The following is a 17,449-nucleotide window of genomic DNA, read 5'->3' as shown; positions in this document are numbered from 1 at the left end:
ATCTGGGGGTGAATGCGACAGCCAATTTGCTCACAGCAATATCCCACATCAACTGTGGACTGAATCACCATTTTTATTTGGAGATTATTTGAAACTTCTTTCTCTTTTCGAACCGTGCCATGGGCCCTTCTAAACAAGCAGGTGGGACGTCAGTTTGACATCTCATCCAAAGGACAACGCCTCCAACAATGCGGCATTCACCCACCGCTGCATTCGAGTTTCAGCAAAGGTTATATGGATTCCAGTTGCAACATGGGCTTTGAACCCACAACCTTCTGACTCGTAGACGTGAGCCAAACTGACACCAATGAGAGGATTGTTGACTGGGAAGAAGGATAAATAATCTCTCCAAAAAAAATCAATGGTCACTCAATCCATGACTGTTTATGGGACATTGCTATGTGCAATTGGCTGCTGCATTTTGCCCACAAAATAGATAGTCAATTCACTTTACAGTATATTCTGTGAAGCACTTTGAAACATCTCAATTACATGATAAGGTGCTATATCAAATTTTATTATTATTATTAAAGTGCCCAGTAGTTTTGACAGCATCAAATCTCCCTACATCCTTATTATGGAGCTGGAGGGAAGTTTTCACCACAGTTATCCTGTGGATGGATAACTGTGAAACCATAGACCAACTGTAGCTTGGTGAAGAGAAAGAGAACAAATCTTCAGTCCACAATGTGTTCAATGTATGTACTGACACCCAATCAACTTTCATTCAAGACCAATAACAATTATTCATATTAAATAAAGATGGTGAATGAAGAACATCTGCAAAAGATGCAGGAAACGGTAGAAAATGGTTTACTCTCCATTTTTTAATTCTGTTCATTGTGATTGAAGTGTACAGAAATCTGTGTAAAATTCATGATAATTACTACAACATAGTTTAGTTTTTCAGATGCATTAGTAATGACTGCTTAATACATTTTTATCAATACTATTTTTAACCTGAATGGAAGCATGTGACAACCTCGTTCCATTGCCCCTTTTACAAGCAAAGCATTCACTTCCAGCAGTAAATCAATTAGAGCAAAACGTGGGTTTTACATTTTAGGCACTTGATCATATTGGCCAGGGCTGAAGACGGTTTATGTATAGTGCTTATGTAGAGATCTGATAACCACTAAAGAATTTAAAATATGAAGTCATTGCCTGACCTCTTTAATACAGGGAAACCTCATGATAGAGCAGTTGGTTGGGTCTGATGTTTCAATGATCATGTTAGTCATTAAAAAAAAATTGGCTAACTTCTGAGTCTTTGTTGGACTGCCTAATACCTTTTATCGGCCCGTTGAGTGGAACCTAAAAATGGACCTGCATTTACACTGAAACACTGCAAATTGCTGTGCTGCTGAAATCACCGAGAATGATATCAACCTGGCGAATTGACTTGTAAATTTTTGTAGAAGCTGGAACTGAACTAACCCCTCTCCCATTGTCCCTATGATTCCCTGCATTTTCACACTAATTCAGTGATGATATTCTCCCACCATCATACTGCCAAATATGTTCCTTTTAATCGTTTTGCTTACTATCACACAAAAATATACCTTTCATTTTAAACAGATTTCAGTAGAACCTTTAAAAACTGTGGTTCTAAATAGGAGTACAGCAAAGTCTTGCTAGCTGTAAGATTGTTTTCAAGAACCGTAACTAACAATTGCAATGCACTGAAGATTTTGATGCTTGTACGTTATTTGGCTGAGGCTGTACATTGGATAAAGGAAGTGACATACAGTATATTTGAGTTCTAAGTGAATTAAATTTGTGAAGAGGGTCAGAATTTGTCTGCACTTAAACTTTTTTCACAATAAACTGTCAATATCGGTGAAATATCATTAGAGAAATACTGACCATTGCATTTTATGTTCATTGTATAATTAACAGTAATAAAACCAGCTTTAATTTCCACTCATACTTCCATCAAAATTACCTGCACACTATTTAGGAATCAGAAAACTTACGAGTTACTGTTGTACACTTACACTTTTAGCAGCACATATAAAGGTATATTTTTGAGGTTTCTGGATTCATTTACATTTCACTGTGTAATGGAAACTAGTGTAATTTACTTGGATGCAGCCCAAGGCCTTCTCTTTTGCCCAGGACTTCAGCCTATGAAGCAGCTCTGTTGAAATGTGTCATTTGATCAAGCATGATGATGTCTAATGTCGCAAACCTAAATAGATTTTATAAAAATAAAAAATAATCCTTGCATTTGATATAGCGCTTTTCATGTCTTCTAGATATCTCAAAGCGCTTCACAGAATATACTGTAAAATGAATTGACTATATTTGTGAGCGAAACGCAGGAGCCAATTGTGCACAGCAGTGTCCCACAATCAGTCGTGGATTGAAGTGACCAATTTATTGTTTTTTTTTCTTGAGGGATTATTATCAGGCTTGTGGAGTAAGGAAACTTTCCCAAGGTTTCACCCTGCGTGAATCGAACCACTGATCTATAGGACTCTTGTTTTGATCGACTCACTGACATTGTGAGCTAAACACATCGGCTAAGTCTGAAGTTATCAGACATACAACTTAACCTTCTGATTTTAATGTCCATGCTGAGGTTTAACCATTTAAGCTCTGTCAATTTTTTGGGGAAAAATTCAGAAAACTTTATCAGGTTTGTTTTTTAAAATAAGAGATTTGCGAAACTGTTAATGTATAAATTTCCTACATTTGCCTTTTACGTAAATATAATACAATTTTAGGCCATGTGCTCTGTATTGGGGTAAGGCATAGCAAGCAATGCTGCATTCAGCAGGGTACTTGGCAAGTTAACTAATTAACTTTCAAATGTCTTAAACTTGTAACAATTGTAGATGCTAAAGAGTTTCACAAAAGCCCTTTTGCACCAATTGTTTTAGGCATGTGTACAGTTCCTGTTGAAAGTGCAGAGCACATTAGCTGCAAAATGTATTTCTCGTTTGAAATGGTGAAATGGCTCAGTGTTGAGATGAACCTACCTGATGTAGTACTACTGAGCCCGGAGAGATGAGTTAGGCATATGTACAGATACATACAAAAATGTTGCCAGGGCATTGACAACATGATAAGTTAAGTTATCATGGGACGTCCTCCCGACTCTATAAATGCAATCTTGTTGTTGACGTGAAAGGCGCTATACAAATGTAATTTTGTATTGTATTTTGTAAGTGGTAGTGACAAATTAAGCCAGAGTTGAGTTTACTATACCTCTGTACACTTGAATATGCCTTGTATTTTTATATGCTTGAAATGGCAATAAATAAATTGCAAAGCTGGAACAATGTTTCATTCTAAGTTGATCAAATTACCAATGAATACAGGCAAACGCACATAAGTCGTGTCAATCGGGACCATAACATTTAATACGACGTGCATGAAGTACGGGTTATAGGCAAACTCGCGTAAATTGTATTGGCTGACTTAACATGGCTTACGTCAGCGTGGTCCCAACTAGCGGGGGGTGGAGGGGGTGACTGAGGACAGACACCTAATGCCGTGCAGTTTCCTCACAGAGAGCTCCTTCTAACCTAGTGAAAAATTCCTCTATGTCTTTATTCCAACCCCCCTCCACACCCTACCTCTACGACCTCCCTATCTGGCTGTTCCCTTTGCAGAGTAAATACCAGCTTACTTTATATCCCCCCGCCCCATTTGTCCCACCATCACCATTTTGCCCATGCTCTGGAATTCCATTCCTGGAGTCCCTCCGACTCGCACCCTCACTCCTTCCCTCCCCTCTTCCAAGGCACGTCAAGACCTAACTTTTTGACCATGCTTTCAGTCAGCTTTTTCCCTCCCATCTCACCTCCCTCGACTCCTGCCCCCAGCTCATGTTCCCAGTTGACAATGTCGAGTGCTTTGAGATGTCCTTCCAACAAGAAACTGGTGTTGTGCAAATGTTATGTTTCTGGAAGAGAAGCACAAAATATTGCTAATGCAGCCTGCGGACGTTTCTCAAATAGGGAATCCGGCACTCAGCAGCCAAAAGGTTGGACCACCCTGACTTACGTGAAGTTAAGCTCGTCTTTTGTGATATGATGCCAGATCAAGACCTAGTTTCCTGCGGTTGTTTCAAATGCAGCACTAAGTACTTCATTAATGCATCCAGTAAGTGCTCTTGCGGCAATACGAGTTAGAAGATGATTTGCATAGTATTATTTGGGACCAAGAAATCATTATGACTTAGCCATTTATCTGGCCTAAAATACTACTAGTGCAAAGAAATCTTAAGTGTTTTCTGATAGGAAAACAAATGGTGCATGTATAACTTTAGCCTTTATACAATGTATAACTTAAGTAAGTTTACCTGCACTTTTCAGAACTGCACAGTTCAATGTATGCAGTTGGATCTGAAGAGTGAACTAGATGATAAAGAAATCCTTGTTAATGACCTCCATATTGGCATTAACACACAGTACATATGGTTGTCAGTTTCCCTGTTTTTCCACTAAACTATTACCAAACCTATCTGGAACTCTGAGTACCAACATCACACCACTGGCCTTTTTTGCAATTGCAAATAGTAATTCTGATTCTGTGTTAGCATTGGCCTATGTTCAAAAGGCCTCACTTGCTGCAGCACTGACAATGATGTGTGCTGCGGAATTGCCTGCACTCAGCTGCTTATTCAGACCTGAGATCTGTTACAGAGCTGATTGATTTGTTACTGTTTACAGAGAGAAAGAAAGAATAAGTGTCAGCTCGGAGAAAACCTGTGCACATTTGCTATTAGAATCCTTCTGTATTTTCACTCCACTGGAAATGTGCTATTTGCCTTGAGTATCAATTTTTTTTAATCAAGTGTTGCATTGCTTTTTGAAATCCTTTTTTGTATTGATCTACTTCCCTCCAGAATTGATTCTTTTTATTGCAATTTTTATAGTTGAACATTAATTCAGGAAGTCCTGCACATTATTTTTTTTCCTTGCACATAGCTCTCACTTCCACCTTTGCAATTGACCCTTCATCCACAGTAAGAATCTATGAATACATTTACTTGCATTTTGTATCTTACCATTGGCTTTTATCTCCATGTATCCCCATATACTGTAATAAACTCTTCATTGTCTAATCTGTTGTAATTGTGTACATAGTGAGGGCTCAGCTTCTGGCTGTCAAGTGAAGTTGCCAGGAGCTCTCAGTGACGAGTTGTTCCTCCTCCTCCCCCACCTTCCCCATCACATTCCCTTTGTTGAAATGCTAGTTTCCTAATAGACAAGTAGGAGTAAAATATGATCAAACCCTATGTCTTTGTGACGAATGCAAACAATTATATTGCTGAAATAGTGCTCCACATAAAAAGTATTCCAGTGTATGACGGCTTTAACCTTGTAGGGATTGTTCCTGCTCAGTCACGTGGCTTACTGGAAGAAATAATTGTTTGACTGTGTACTCTGCCCTTTCTGACAGCTACTGGCCACATAGATCCATGGGAAAGAACAACCACTGAGGCAAAGTGTGGCGAATCCACGTAATACTGCCAGTGTTCAGGCTCATTGTTTTCACTGGTGAAATGCAAAAGGGCTTTTGTAAGCTGTGTCTGTTCCCATTTCAATCGAGTACATTGGTCCCCCACAGCAAGTTGGATCATTGCCAGCTCATCTAATTCAGGGCCTAGAGATCGACGTACAGTAAAGTGAAGTGTTTGTCAAGCTGTCACCTCGGTAAACGCAGCTTATGATTGAGGAGAAGTTGAGTCGGCTGTCACCAATTGGATTCACTACTTTCTGGAGGGCACGGCAATTTTGTTTTTTAAAAAAATGTGTTTGTTCACAAAAAACTTGTTTAAAAAACAGAAAACTGTAAATTTTGATTGGCAAAATTCTAATACCTGCAGATATGTTAAGCTGTTCATTTTTCCTGGTCAGCTTGTCTATGCTGCTCAGAGAGATGAGATTTTGCACTGATATTGGAGAAAGATTTAGGGGCTTGTTGATCATTTTAGCCAGTTTGCTAAACCTCCATCTCATTCTCTAGTTGATTTTAATGTTGATGTCACTTTCTGTTTGATGTGTATCTATTTTTATAAACATTTAGATATAGATATCTGTCAAAATTGAGATTGTAAAATGAAATATGAAAGATAGCTAAAATGGATTCATTTATTTCAAGTTGAAAATATCCTTATTTAATATTGTGTAAATTAAATTTGTGTAAAATTATATAAGCTTGTATACCTGTAGGGGGAGTTATTGAGGTAGTTGAAAGTACAGTTAACAGTTTAAGCGCTTTGGGACGTCCTTCCGACATGAAAAGCGCTATATTAAATGCAAGGATTATTATTATTATTATAACAGTACTTTTTGATAGTACGCTGGGATTAGGGGTTGGAATCCCAATCCTGGGATCCCATATGATAATGGTTCTCCTGAAATCCCAGGATTTCAGGATTGTATTAAGAAAATACAATATTTTTTTAAAAAAGCAGCAAAGGTGCTTTTCTGTCTCTTGCTGCGTTGTTTTTCTTCTCTCTAATTTGTCTGCCCCCTCACACAGACACACTCACAAACCTCTCAGTAATTCATTTCTGTTACTGTTCATCTATTTTTCACTGTCAGTGTTTCATTTCTCGCTTTCTGTCAGTCTCTGTCCTCTATGTTATTGTCTCCTTCTCTCACTCTGAATTTGACATTCTTTCTCCCTCTTCCTCTATATGACCCTTGTTGAGTTTCAGTAGGTCACGGAAGTCTATCTTTTTGTCTTAATATGTATGTCTCGCTTCTCCTCCCTTTGTGCCTCTGACTCTATCAGTCCTGTGTTATGTACCCCTTTCTCCCTCTCTCTCTGTGCATTATATAATAGTAATATTTAAATAGTGTGTGTATCTCTCATTCTCTCTCTGTATCTGTATGTGACACTGATGTTTTTTCTGTCACTCTTTATGTGCCACTTTCTTCTTGTCAATAAATCTGCTCATCACTAACCTTCGCGCTGCCCACCAGCTGCTGGGTGCCTCGGTTCGTCCCTTGATGTCATGCCGCTGTGTTGCTGAGGCAGGCGGCGAGGGAGGTGAGTCGGTGACTGGTTTGTGGAGAGGTTGCTGCAAAGTGCCCATGCTCTTGGCCAAGATGCCTGACAATTTTCTGAGGCAAGATTTAGCACGTCAGGATCCATGGATTTAGGGCATTAAACTCACAAATCGCAGTATTCAGAAAAAGTGCCAGGATTGCAATCCCGAGCTGGGCTAATGTTGATTTACAGCTGTCATGATCCCGAAGCTGAGGACTGCGTAGCTGTAAAACATGATTTTAAAGCAATTGCGTGAGTGATGTACAGCTTCTCAGGAAAATACCTTTATATCCATCTTTTAAAGTATCATTGCAGGATTTTAAATGGTGAAAAATATGTGTTAAAATTCAAGTCTGACCAGAGGTTACTGCCCAATTTGTTGAAGTTGGTACACCTGACATAGGTAATGCCCTTTCTGAGGATGCAGCAATGAGCATGTCATAACTGCTGTTTCCCATAGAATGCTGGCTCTGTGCTGGAGCACGTCTGCAGGTGTCCTGAGGCGACCAGCATTGCCCACGTAGAGGATGTTGACATTAAGACGGATCAATCCACTATCACTTTGCCACATTTCACCATGGTTACTTGCCACAATGTGGATAGTCCCTTGTGTCGTTCATGATGTCCTTCAAAGGACCTACAACTGCAATTTTAATATTGTGCAAGTGGGGAGATTGTGAATTATTTTAAGATTTGATCCAGGCAAATTTTATCAATGAAGTCTATTAATAGTATGATCTTATCGCGTCCGCTAATGTGGTCAATATGTCAACATGGTCAGTTTTTTGGAGTCCTATCATTATAACATTATATCATATATTAAAGCAAACTCACCAGTGAGGCCATTCAGGAAATACTTTTACTTTCCAAATATAACCTTTCCCATGGTAGAGTAAGGCATAAGTCATCCACCTCCCCATGTCCTGCAAACCTCATCCCAGTGAGTGAGTGACCTGCATGGTAGTACATTAAAAAGGTACTGCAGATGTAATGCAATGTTTATGCAGCTAAAATGAAATACCCTTGCTCCCAGCACTAGAGCAATATTGTATCATATGTGATTCTAGACTCTGCTCCAGTCTATTCAAAGTTAGTTCTTATTCTTTAAAAATCATTAATTTATATACTTCAATACAATTCCAGTGGAGAAAGTGACTGTTTCAGGATAGAATACAGGTGCATTATGTTCCCTCACCCATAATTAGGTGCCATAGTACAGTAAATTGGTTTAATTTTAGATTTGGGCGGTTCACCGGTAGTGGTAAAATTTTAACAACTGGGTAGTGTTACTTGTACTGTGAATTTTTTTTGTACTGGTGTTCTATTGAATTCCAGATTTTAAAATATTTGTTTCAGTATAGAACCTGTAGATTACTTTATGTTGTGAAGCAATGATTGTGCTGCTATCTGAAAACTGAAGGCCAGTAGTTCTGCAAAGTATTCTGCAAAATTGATTCTTTAAGCAGCATTTGTTCAATCCAACTGTGATACTCCCACAAGACTAATCTGCAATTCATTGATGCTCTAATGAACTAACTGTAGGCTGTCTTGTTTTGTGGAAGTATGTTGCTTGGACAATAAACTGTTTATTGAGATACACAATGAATGCACTTCTAATATAAACAGAACATATGAAGTAGGTGACTACTGTTTTTGTTGGTGTAAGCATTTTGAAGAGGATAGTATGGAAGAATTGAATTTGCCCCAACATTTTATGTAATTTCAAACTGCATTTGTGCCATGTTTCTCGAAAACCATTAGTTATACTGGTGTAACATTGGATAGGGGATGAATCACGGTGTATTCTTGACTCCTTTTATATTTTTTTATATTTTTTTTAGGATCTACATACAGCGTGCTTTCAACAATGCCCTCAGACTCTGAAAGCAGTAGCTCTCTCAGCAGCATTGGTGAGTTCTCATTCATTTGCATCTATAGAACTGTCTGTACTCTTCTCCAACAAAAGTGACAAAAGATAATACCTGTGAAGGTCTGCACTCTAAAGAAGTCTTACATGCATGGTTCTATAGTTACACTTGAATCTATCAGCTTTATCTGTTCCACAACCGGCGGGTGTGATTTTGACCAATCTGCCCCGGTTCTCTGGAACTCACCCCAGAGTCCTTTCGACTTGCTCTCTTCCTCAGCTCGTTCAAGGTTTGTCTCAAAATGTATACCTCTTTCACCGCAATGTCGGTTCTCTTTCCATTCTACAACCCCTTGGCTCCCATTTCCAGCTTGGGTGCCCAGCCAGCAGTATCAAGCACTTTGAGACATCGTCCTGACATGAAAGGTGCTATCTAAATGTGTATTGTATTGAAATCAGGTGAGTGAGGAAGTAAGATGATAATTGAAACGTATCAGAATTCATTTAAACAGACTCGTAGGGAGAAGCTGAGGAGATGGGGAAGGTTCACCGATTTGATTGGCTATAGATAGAGGGAAAAAAATGTGGGGTCGGGGTTAATACTATGCTTTATAGTTGTATAGGCTATTAATCTTCAATGTGATCTTCTTGTGAAAAACTGCAGAATGCATCTATTTTTGATGAGAGCAAGAACTAGTTGATGTTTAAAGGGAATATTGCTTTCCAAAATGAAAGGTAATAAATGGGAAAGTATGTTCTAATTATTATATTTTAAAAATCATCATTTTTTTAAAAAACATTTTCAGCATTAGCTTTAAAACAACAGCTATGTATAGAAAAAATATTTTAGCAATTAGCTTAAAAGCCCTGAATTCCAGGCAACCACAAAATGCATTTAATAATCATTTACCAATCAATACACTTCAATGTGTTATTTAATTTTGGAGCCTTTACTCCTTAGAAGACAAAATTTTCATCTTGAGCTTTCTAGTTGAGTATATTTCTAGTTGAGTATATCTCTAGTTATTTGCAAAACATTTATTAACCAATGCTATGAAATGTAGCAGATTGGATATTGTTAGATGTAGTGTATGATTATGAGATGCTGTATCAACAGATTGTTTGCTTTAAAAGTTGAGTTACAGCCTGGAGATGATGAGTGGTCTGTTTTTTTTTTGCTCAGGTACCAGCACATCTGGTAAAACTGTTTCTCCTCCACCAATACTCATGGACACCAGGCAGATGAGTGAAAAGTTGGAAGCCATTGTGTTTCAACTCAGACAGGTCACTCGCGAGAGGGATGAGCTTCGCAAACAACTTGCACTTTCTTCTCCTGGGTCTACTTTTGACGACTGCAGGTAAGGATCTTGGAACCATGTTTGAACCACTGAATGATCCAGAGGATCAAAGATTAAATTACACAGGTTAATGCAGTCATCTTTAGCATGTAGCATTGATTTATTAAGGTAAAATTTCCTGTGTAATTAAATGTCTAATTAAAACTTATTCCTTTTAATACAACAGCAATGCCAGTCCAATAGCTTTATTCTCTGCTGCTGATGTACCAGATGTACAGTACTTCTGTCTAGTTGAGACATCTCTGATGCATACTGAAGCAGCTGCAATTGTTTCATGCAACATTCAATGTCCACAGATCCCATTTCCTGAATATCTGTAGCTTTGTCTGCAGTGACACCTTGATTTTGCAGTTGCTCATTCCCACTGTCTATGTTTTGACAGGCCCAGTCCAAAACCAAGTCATGACTATGAGAGATTGAAGATGCAGTGCATGAAGGCCATGTCGGATCTGCAGTCTCTGCAGAATCAGCATACAAAAACGCTGAAGAAGTGTGAAGAGGCAGTCAAAGAGGCAGATTTGTATCAGTAAGTACAGTGATTAGAGTGTTAACGTGAAGAGCAAAAAGTATGTAATCATCTTTTAAACTGATGACGATGTCCATACTACACCTATGTGTCATTTGTCTGATTACCCATGAGAGTAGGCATTTATATTTAAACCTTATCATCCTGTCTCATCTTATGAAATTGTTTGATTATTCATTCCGTAATTTGGTCAGTATTTTACAGTTCCGTTGCAGAGGACAATGAAAGTGGGATTCACTAAAAATAAATATTTCTGATCTTCTGCATGTATAATATAAAGCAATACCCTTTTGAGTGTATCCCCATATAAACAATATAACTACTTGCAGGTAACCTGAATTGGTGTCCCTGTTTTTATTGTTTGAACATTCCAAGGTATTTTCATTTTTTATTGCCTTTACTTCTCTTTGGCTTCCAACTGGGTTTCAATTGATCTTTTAAGTTCAGATGAGAGGTGTTGCCCACAATTCATATTCATATCCTGCATTTGATGTAGAGCTTTACACATTGTTGAAGCATCTCAAATTGTTTCACAGAATTTCCTTTGAAGTGTAGTTAATGTGTGTTTAAGTGAACGCAGCAGCCAACTGATGCATAGCGGTGTCTCACAAACTGCCAAGATGTAACGGAAAGACAAACTGTATCTGGGGGATCGTTGGCTAGGATACGCTCTTCACCTGAGTTAGTTTGAAATCAGTTGACCACTGCTTTCAAGATGGGCGTATCATTTGATTTACTGACTCTGAATGGTGTCATATAAGTTTGTGCAGGTGTTTGTTTATTTCGTTGCATTTACCTTTTCCTCATGACTATTTTTTTTGAGGTTCCAAGTTAAAGAATATAAATTAAACTATAGGTACTGAAGTTGCAGAAGCTGAGTATCTTATGGAGAAGTATTTTTAAATAGTCTTCATTATTTTTGTATATATTTGTGATTGTGTATTTAAAATATAACAGCACAATGTATAAATAGCAGAAGCTGTGAAGAGAATTAAATATCATAATTTAATTACTCAATGCACTGGAACTTTGTTATGTCTTTGTCAGAATTTGGGTGATTGAATTACAGGGAAGAGATCAGTCTTGAAACTCTATCTGATAATGTTTCTGTCCTTACAGTTTAACTGTATGGCCTGAATGTTCAGCCAACAAAATAGGTGTTTGATTTCAGTTAACCAATTTCAGTTTGGATGGGAGCAGAAAAGTGATTTTAACCCTGTTCATTTTTATACAAGGAGCAGTGTGTCCTGTGAAGCTCTTTGAGACATCTCAGCGATATAAGGTGCTATATCAAATGCAAGGATTATCATTATATTATTATTGTTACTCAAAAATGGAAGCAGTGACTCAAGATTTCCTGAAATAGATAATAGAGGCTTCACCCTTCGCCAGGGCGAAACTGGAATTAAATGCCTCGATGTAGTGATGAGAGCCAAATTCCAAGAGTAGGAACAAGTTCTCTTCTCTCCCTCCCTTTATCCAATACGGTTATGAACCTGGTCTGGTGGGGCAGCTGCTTCATCTTGCTGATTGGAAAGCAAACACCATTTCTTCCCTCACTTATGCACTCTTGCATGACGCAAAAGACAAAGCCTGTATTGTGGGGTGGCGGGTGGACAGACTGGAGAAAAAAAACTCTTGCAGATGTCTCACAGACATCATCCTCCATAAGGGCCAGTCCAGAATCGGTCAGTACTATCTACCTCATTCCTTTAAAATTCCAAATGTTTTACCTTTGACAGATAAGTGTAAATAAACGTATGGCCAGGCAGATGCACTTGTGTACAATGAGCATGGGTCAAAAAGGCTTGTCCCTCTTGGTATATAGGTACAATTTTCTCTTCATTTTCCCCTCCCCCACAGAAAACGCAGGTCAGATACCTGGGGAATATGTAATATATCTAGGCAGCAAATAAGTACCAGCTTCCTTCCCTCAGACTCGCTCTGCCTGATCTCTCTCTAGGCCCTAACCCCCATATCCACAGTTGTAAAAGAGCCCAAGAAAACCATGGATTCATATTAAATTAGTTGTTGGAGAGATTTGACCAAATATTTACAAATAGGTATTTAGACATAGAAATCAGCATTATGCCCTTCTTCAGCACATTGTCAGTGTGACAAGGATGAGAATTTATTTTTGCTCCTAGATCACTGACTTTTTTTTGTTATTCCAGCACATTGCACAGCCACCTCCGAAATGACCAGTCTCAGCTGAAGGAGGAAATGGAAGCCATCAGGAGAGAGAACACCCAGTTGCTAAGGGACCATAACCATGTTCAACAGACCTGTGAGGAGCTAAAGCGGCTTCATGAGGAGGATCAGAAGGAGATAACTGAACTGCGGTGTCAACAGCAACAAGTAGGTGTTACGCACATAATCATACAAAAACTTCGATTACAAATAACTGTAGTTTAAGGGTAGAAATATAAGAAAAAGGATGAAACATAGTAAGCAGAAGGAGGCCATTCGACCCATTGAATCTGCACAGACTCGCAGAGCAAAGAGATCAATTTAATCCTACTGCTTGCCTGCCTCGCTTTATCCCCATACCCCTTCAAGTCTCTCTCTTTCATATGCCTGTCTAATTCCCTCTTGAAAGCAACAATGGACTCCGCATTGACTGTGTAAAGTATGTTTTGCTAAATTGTCCCATAATCCAAATGTTTTTATGGGAAATATGTACTATTATTGTACTTATTTCAATGAGATTTTTTAACATAAAGACAATGTCTAATTGACCATCATAATGGGATCCTCCATCCTTGGAGATGGTATTTTTTGATGGATTTCAACAAAAGGATTAGTATGAGCTGATAGGCTTAGTTGAGGGAGGGCAAGAGGAGGCTCACGTGGAGCATAAACACTGCCAAAGACTAGTTGGGCCGAATGGCCTGTTTCTGTGCTGTATATTTTATGTAATTCTATGTAATATATCTTAAGTTGCTGCTGCTGAAACTAGAATCTCTATAATTTCGGGAGAAGCCATATTCACATTTCAGACAATTCGTCTACCCATAGTCATTTCCCACAGATATGATCATCTGGGACTGTCCACAGTTTCTCACATTCTGCAGTCTCAACACACTGCCTGTGCTGCGGTTTTCTACTCTTTATTTAATGTTTTTTTTAGAGCACTTATTTATTTCTTATTCATTTTCATTTATTGATTTTCTAAACAATTCAAATGTTGCTGTGTAATTACTAGCTTTTCACTGTGAGTAGATGAACAGAGGGCAGCAATTGATTTTTTCCCCCATCTGCAGCCTGAAGGTATTCCCCAGGAAATGTCATTGAGTGGCGGCTTGATGGCTCACTGTCAATTCTGTCCTTCCTGCTGACCTGATAATTTGACCACTTGTGTTGGACCAATCAGTGCTGTAATAATGTTCATTAATAAAATAGGGTTCAATGTTCCTTGACATTGCAATTTCCTTCTCAGCTTCTTGATCCATGTTGTGATCTATAATAATCTTTATATATGATATAGTGCCTTATAACATCGTTGAGACGTGTCAAAACGCTTCACATGATATACTGTAAAGTGGATTAGAGTTTACAGTACAGCCTAGATGAAATGCGTCAGGTGGTTGCGCACAGCAATGTCCCACAAAACAGCCATGGAATGGGTGACCAATTTTATTTTAGAGGATTGTTGCCCAGGATCAAGATTTGTGGTTAAATAATGAAGGAAATGGGGACAATATGCTTTGAAATGAACGAAGTTTGGATCAATAATATAATCCAAATTAAACTGCATAGATAAATATCAATGGTGGGTTTGAATTGAAGAACTGATAGATGGATTGATAGAGGACTGGATTTGATCTTGGAATCAATGTTTAAATCACAGTTTTTACTGACCTCAGAATGTAACTTATCTCTGGATTATTATGCTTGGTGATAAGGAATGTCTTGTGGTCTGCCATTGAAAGGAGAAAACAATCACTGTAACTAACCTTCCCCAAAAGATGTCTTCCTTCAGTAATTACAGAGTAACATTAAATGTAGCTGTGTCATTACAGACAATCAGAATCTAATTTGTTGACTAAAACACTCGGAAGCAAGAAGATAAAATAATTGGTCCAATCATACAACTATTATGCCAAAGAAAAGAGCTACTGTTCCTTCAGCATCAAAATAATTTGTAGGTCATGCTGCCCGAATGGAACTTGTTCAAGATTTACTGTTTAGTTATTTGTTTAAACCTTCACTTTTCTTTATCTTGCCATTGGGTGAAACCGCTATAGTTGATTCTTTAAAAAATGTTGCTGCTTTTTAAACATTTAACTCTTCTTTCAAAAAAATCTGGAAGATTAAAAGTTTATAACCAGTAATTATATAATTAAAAGTTTGGGGTAAGGTAAACAATAATGTCATTATTCTATGAAAGTATCATAATGATGAGAATATATTGAACTTTTGCAACATTACTTAAAGGAGCTATTGGTTTGAAGCAATTACCCACTCATAAAAAGGTGCAAGGCTCAATATTATTTGTATAACCTGATAAATTTCAGTTTTGATGGCAGCACATATCGGTCAGTCGTTGCCAAGCCATTCTGGGGATGATTTGAAACTTACTGTTTGTGAAAGGAATTGAATAATTCAGTACATCATTTTTGTGAATGTTGACAAATGGGTTATTGTTCAGTATAGATTCTGTTACGTTTCAGGGAAGCTCATTCTACAATGCATAGCACATAAATTTTAAATTGCTATTCTGTTATTTAGCTGAGCCTGCCAACTGTACTTTTTCAGTTTAAATGATTAATTAAACTGAAACAATAAAACTTTGACCATATCTACATGAAGCTGCAAATTTGTAAGAGAGAACAGCCTTGAAGATTAAACAGGACATGATTTTTTAAAAAAATCTAAAACACATTTCCAGTGCCATTTCTTCCCTCTTTTTAGTGCTGCATGTTCTCTAGCCAAGAGCACCAACCTGCTCCCAGGTCTTTCATATAACTTTGCAAATAATCATCTGGAGGTGTGTGAGTCTCGTGGAGGGAGGGAGGAGAGAGAAGAGCAGCGACCGGCCCACTCTTCCCACCCCCCTCCTCTTCCTGGTTCCACTGAGTGCATCTCCATGACATCCTGGCTATATTTGGGATCTTGCTGTGTGGGAATCTCAATGTGATTTTGTTGCCTTGTTATTCTATGAAAGCATCACACTGTTAACAGCACCACCAGTCTGTCTAGAGTTGGTTACAATAACAGTTGTGTTGTGGTGTGTCAAAAAAAAGACCAAATTCATTCTGAACAGTATCTTAATTTGTCTAGAGTTAATATAATGTTACATTAATACATGAACATTAACTCTGTGCAAAAATTGACACCCTTGTAGTTTTGCCACTGTATTTGCAGTGTGTCTTCAGTCAGCTCATTTTCAGGTATCTCCAGTGAGTGACAGACATACAGTATTTGAAAATGCTTGTAAGGTATATTCTAAATTTGAAATAGAGGATCATTTTGTAAGTGTAGCTTTCACTACAAATGCACATTCTTGTTAAAATCAATACACCAATAAATTGCCTGAACTCAGTTTAAAATGGTTATAAAAACGATAAATATTTTAACTAACGTGTTTTGTAGTGCTCTTTGCTCTTTGAAAACAATCTGATTATTTTTTCACCATTGCAAATAGAATGCTAATATTGCAGTGTACAATTTGAAACAAATAATTTCCTTCCTTTGATGTTTTTGAAAACTATAAATATTTTTAAAGAATGGTGTCTTTAAGATAAACTGATAATGGTGCTTATTTTTCTCTTCTCTTCCCCACCACCCCCACACCCAAAAAAAGCCATGCTGATGCATCAGGCTGATCTTTTTTCTAAGAAGAGCTGTAATAGATGACATTTTTCCTACAAGACTGAGACACTTAAAGGCCAAGGGAATGATTGAATAAAGCCTGCTTATTCAGGTTCACAGCTTCTATTCATGTAGGACAATGGTACTTGTTTGATGAATGCATTTTAAGTTCAGATTAGAAAAGGAAAGCTCTTGCAGGATGAATGGAGTGAACATTTTGGAACTATATATAAATGTTTGGCTGACACATCTCCAAGGGGGAGATATTTTTATGTAGAAAAGTTCATGGTTTGGAAAGAAAGAGCTGAAGCAGCGATGTAGCAAAGGTTCTTGGAAATGTTAAGCCCATGGTTCATTTGGTTCATGAAAAGAGCTGTTTGTCAAACCGACTACTGTACATTAAAGTAAGTAAAGGTATAAGTGGAACTGCTTTCGTGTGACTGTGAAAACAATTTTTGAACTTTGAGTTAAAGCTTTAACATTCAAAAGTGAAGTTTATGCAAACAAAGTAACCACTTGGCAGGCTTGGGGCTCAAAGGTCACTGTAAACTGCACAAGTGGAGCTTTGTGCTCCTTGGGTTTGCCCTTCACATTTGGAGTTTCTGAAGCTACTGGACTATTTATGTTTTGCGGACACTTTGTGCATTTCCGTCAGTTGGATTTTATACACTAATGAAACCCACTTAAACCTATCAAAAATAAGTATAAAAAGTAAGTCATACATCATGCACAAGGAAAACGCTGATGTGGAATCAGCTATTGTGCATATATAAAGCACAATGCTTGTTGCGTACATATGGGTTAAGCTTAATGATTTATTTACCATTGGCTATTCCTAAAACAGTGGAAAGCATTATGACATACTTACAC

General features: G+C 37.9%; 1 protein-coding gene across 8 annotated transcripts in view; it reads left to right on the top strand.

Moving 5' to 3' along the window:
- Positions 1-17,449, top strand: part of dlg5a (discs, large homolog 5a (Drosophila)) — a 77,044-nt gene that overhangs the window by 23,117 nt on the left and 36,478 nt on the right. For 7 of the 8 annotated variants that reach the window (XM_007898485.1, XM_007898484.1, XM_007898455.1 and 4 more), the window contains exons 2-6: positions 6,948-7,014; positions 8,856-8,924; positions 10,065-10,239; positions 10,622-10,765; positions 12,940-13,123. In XM_007898485.1, the coding sequence (XP_007896676.1) occupies positions 6,975-7,014; positions 8,856-8,924; positions 10,065-10,239; positions 10,622-10,765; positions 12,940-13,123 (612 nt within the window). In that variant the 5' untranslated portion in view covers positions 6,948-6,974. The remainder of the gene's footprint in view (positions 1-6,947; positions 7,015-8,855; positions 8,925-10,064; positions 10,240-10,621; positions 10,766-12,939; positions 13,124-17,449) is intronic. The other variant, XM_042336737.1, reaches the window with a different exon arrangement.

The sequence above is a fragment of the Callorhinchus milii genome, unplaced genomic scaffold (genome assembly GCF_018977255.1).
Source record: "Callorhinchus milii isolate IMCB2004 unplaced genomic scaffold, IMCB_Cmil_1.0 Scaffold7, whole genome shotgun sequence".
NCBI lineage: Eukaryota > Metazoa > Chordata > Chondrichthyes > Chimaeriformes > Callorhinchidae > Callorhinchus > Callorhinchus milii.
The sequence above is the reverse complement of the archived record's forward strand: the minus strand, read 5'-3'. Positions and strand labels throughout refer to the sequence as shown.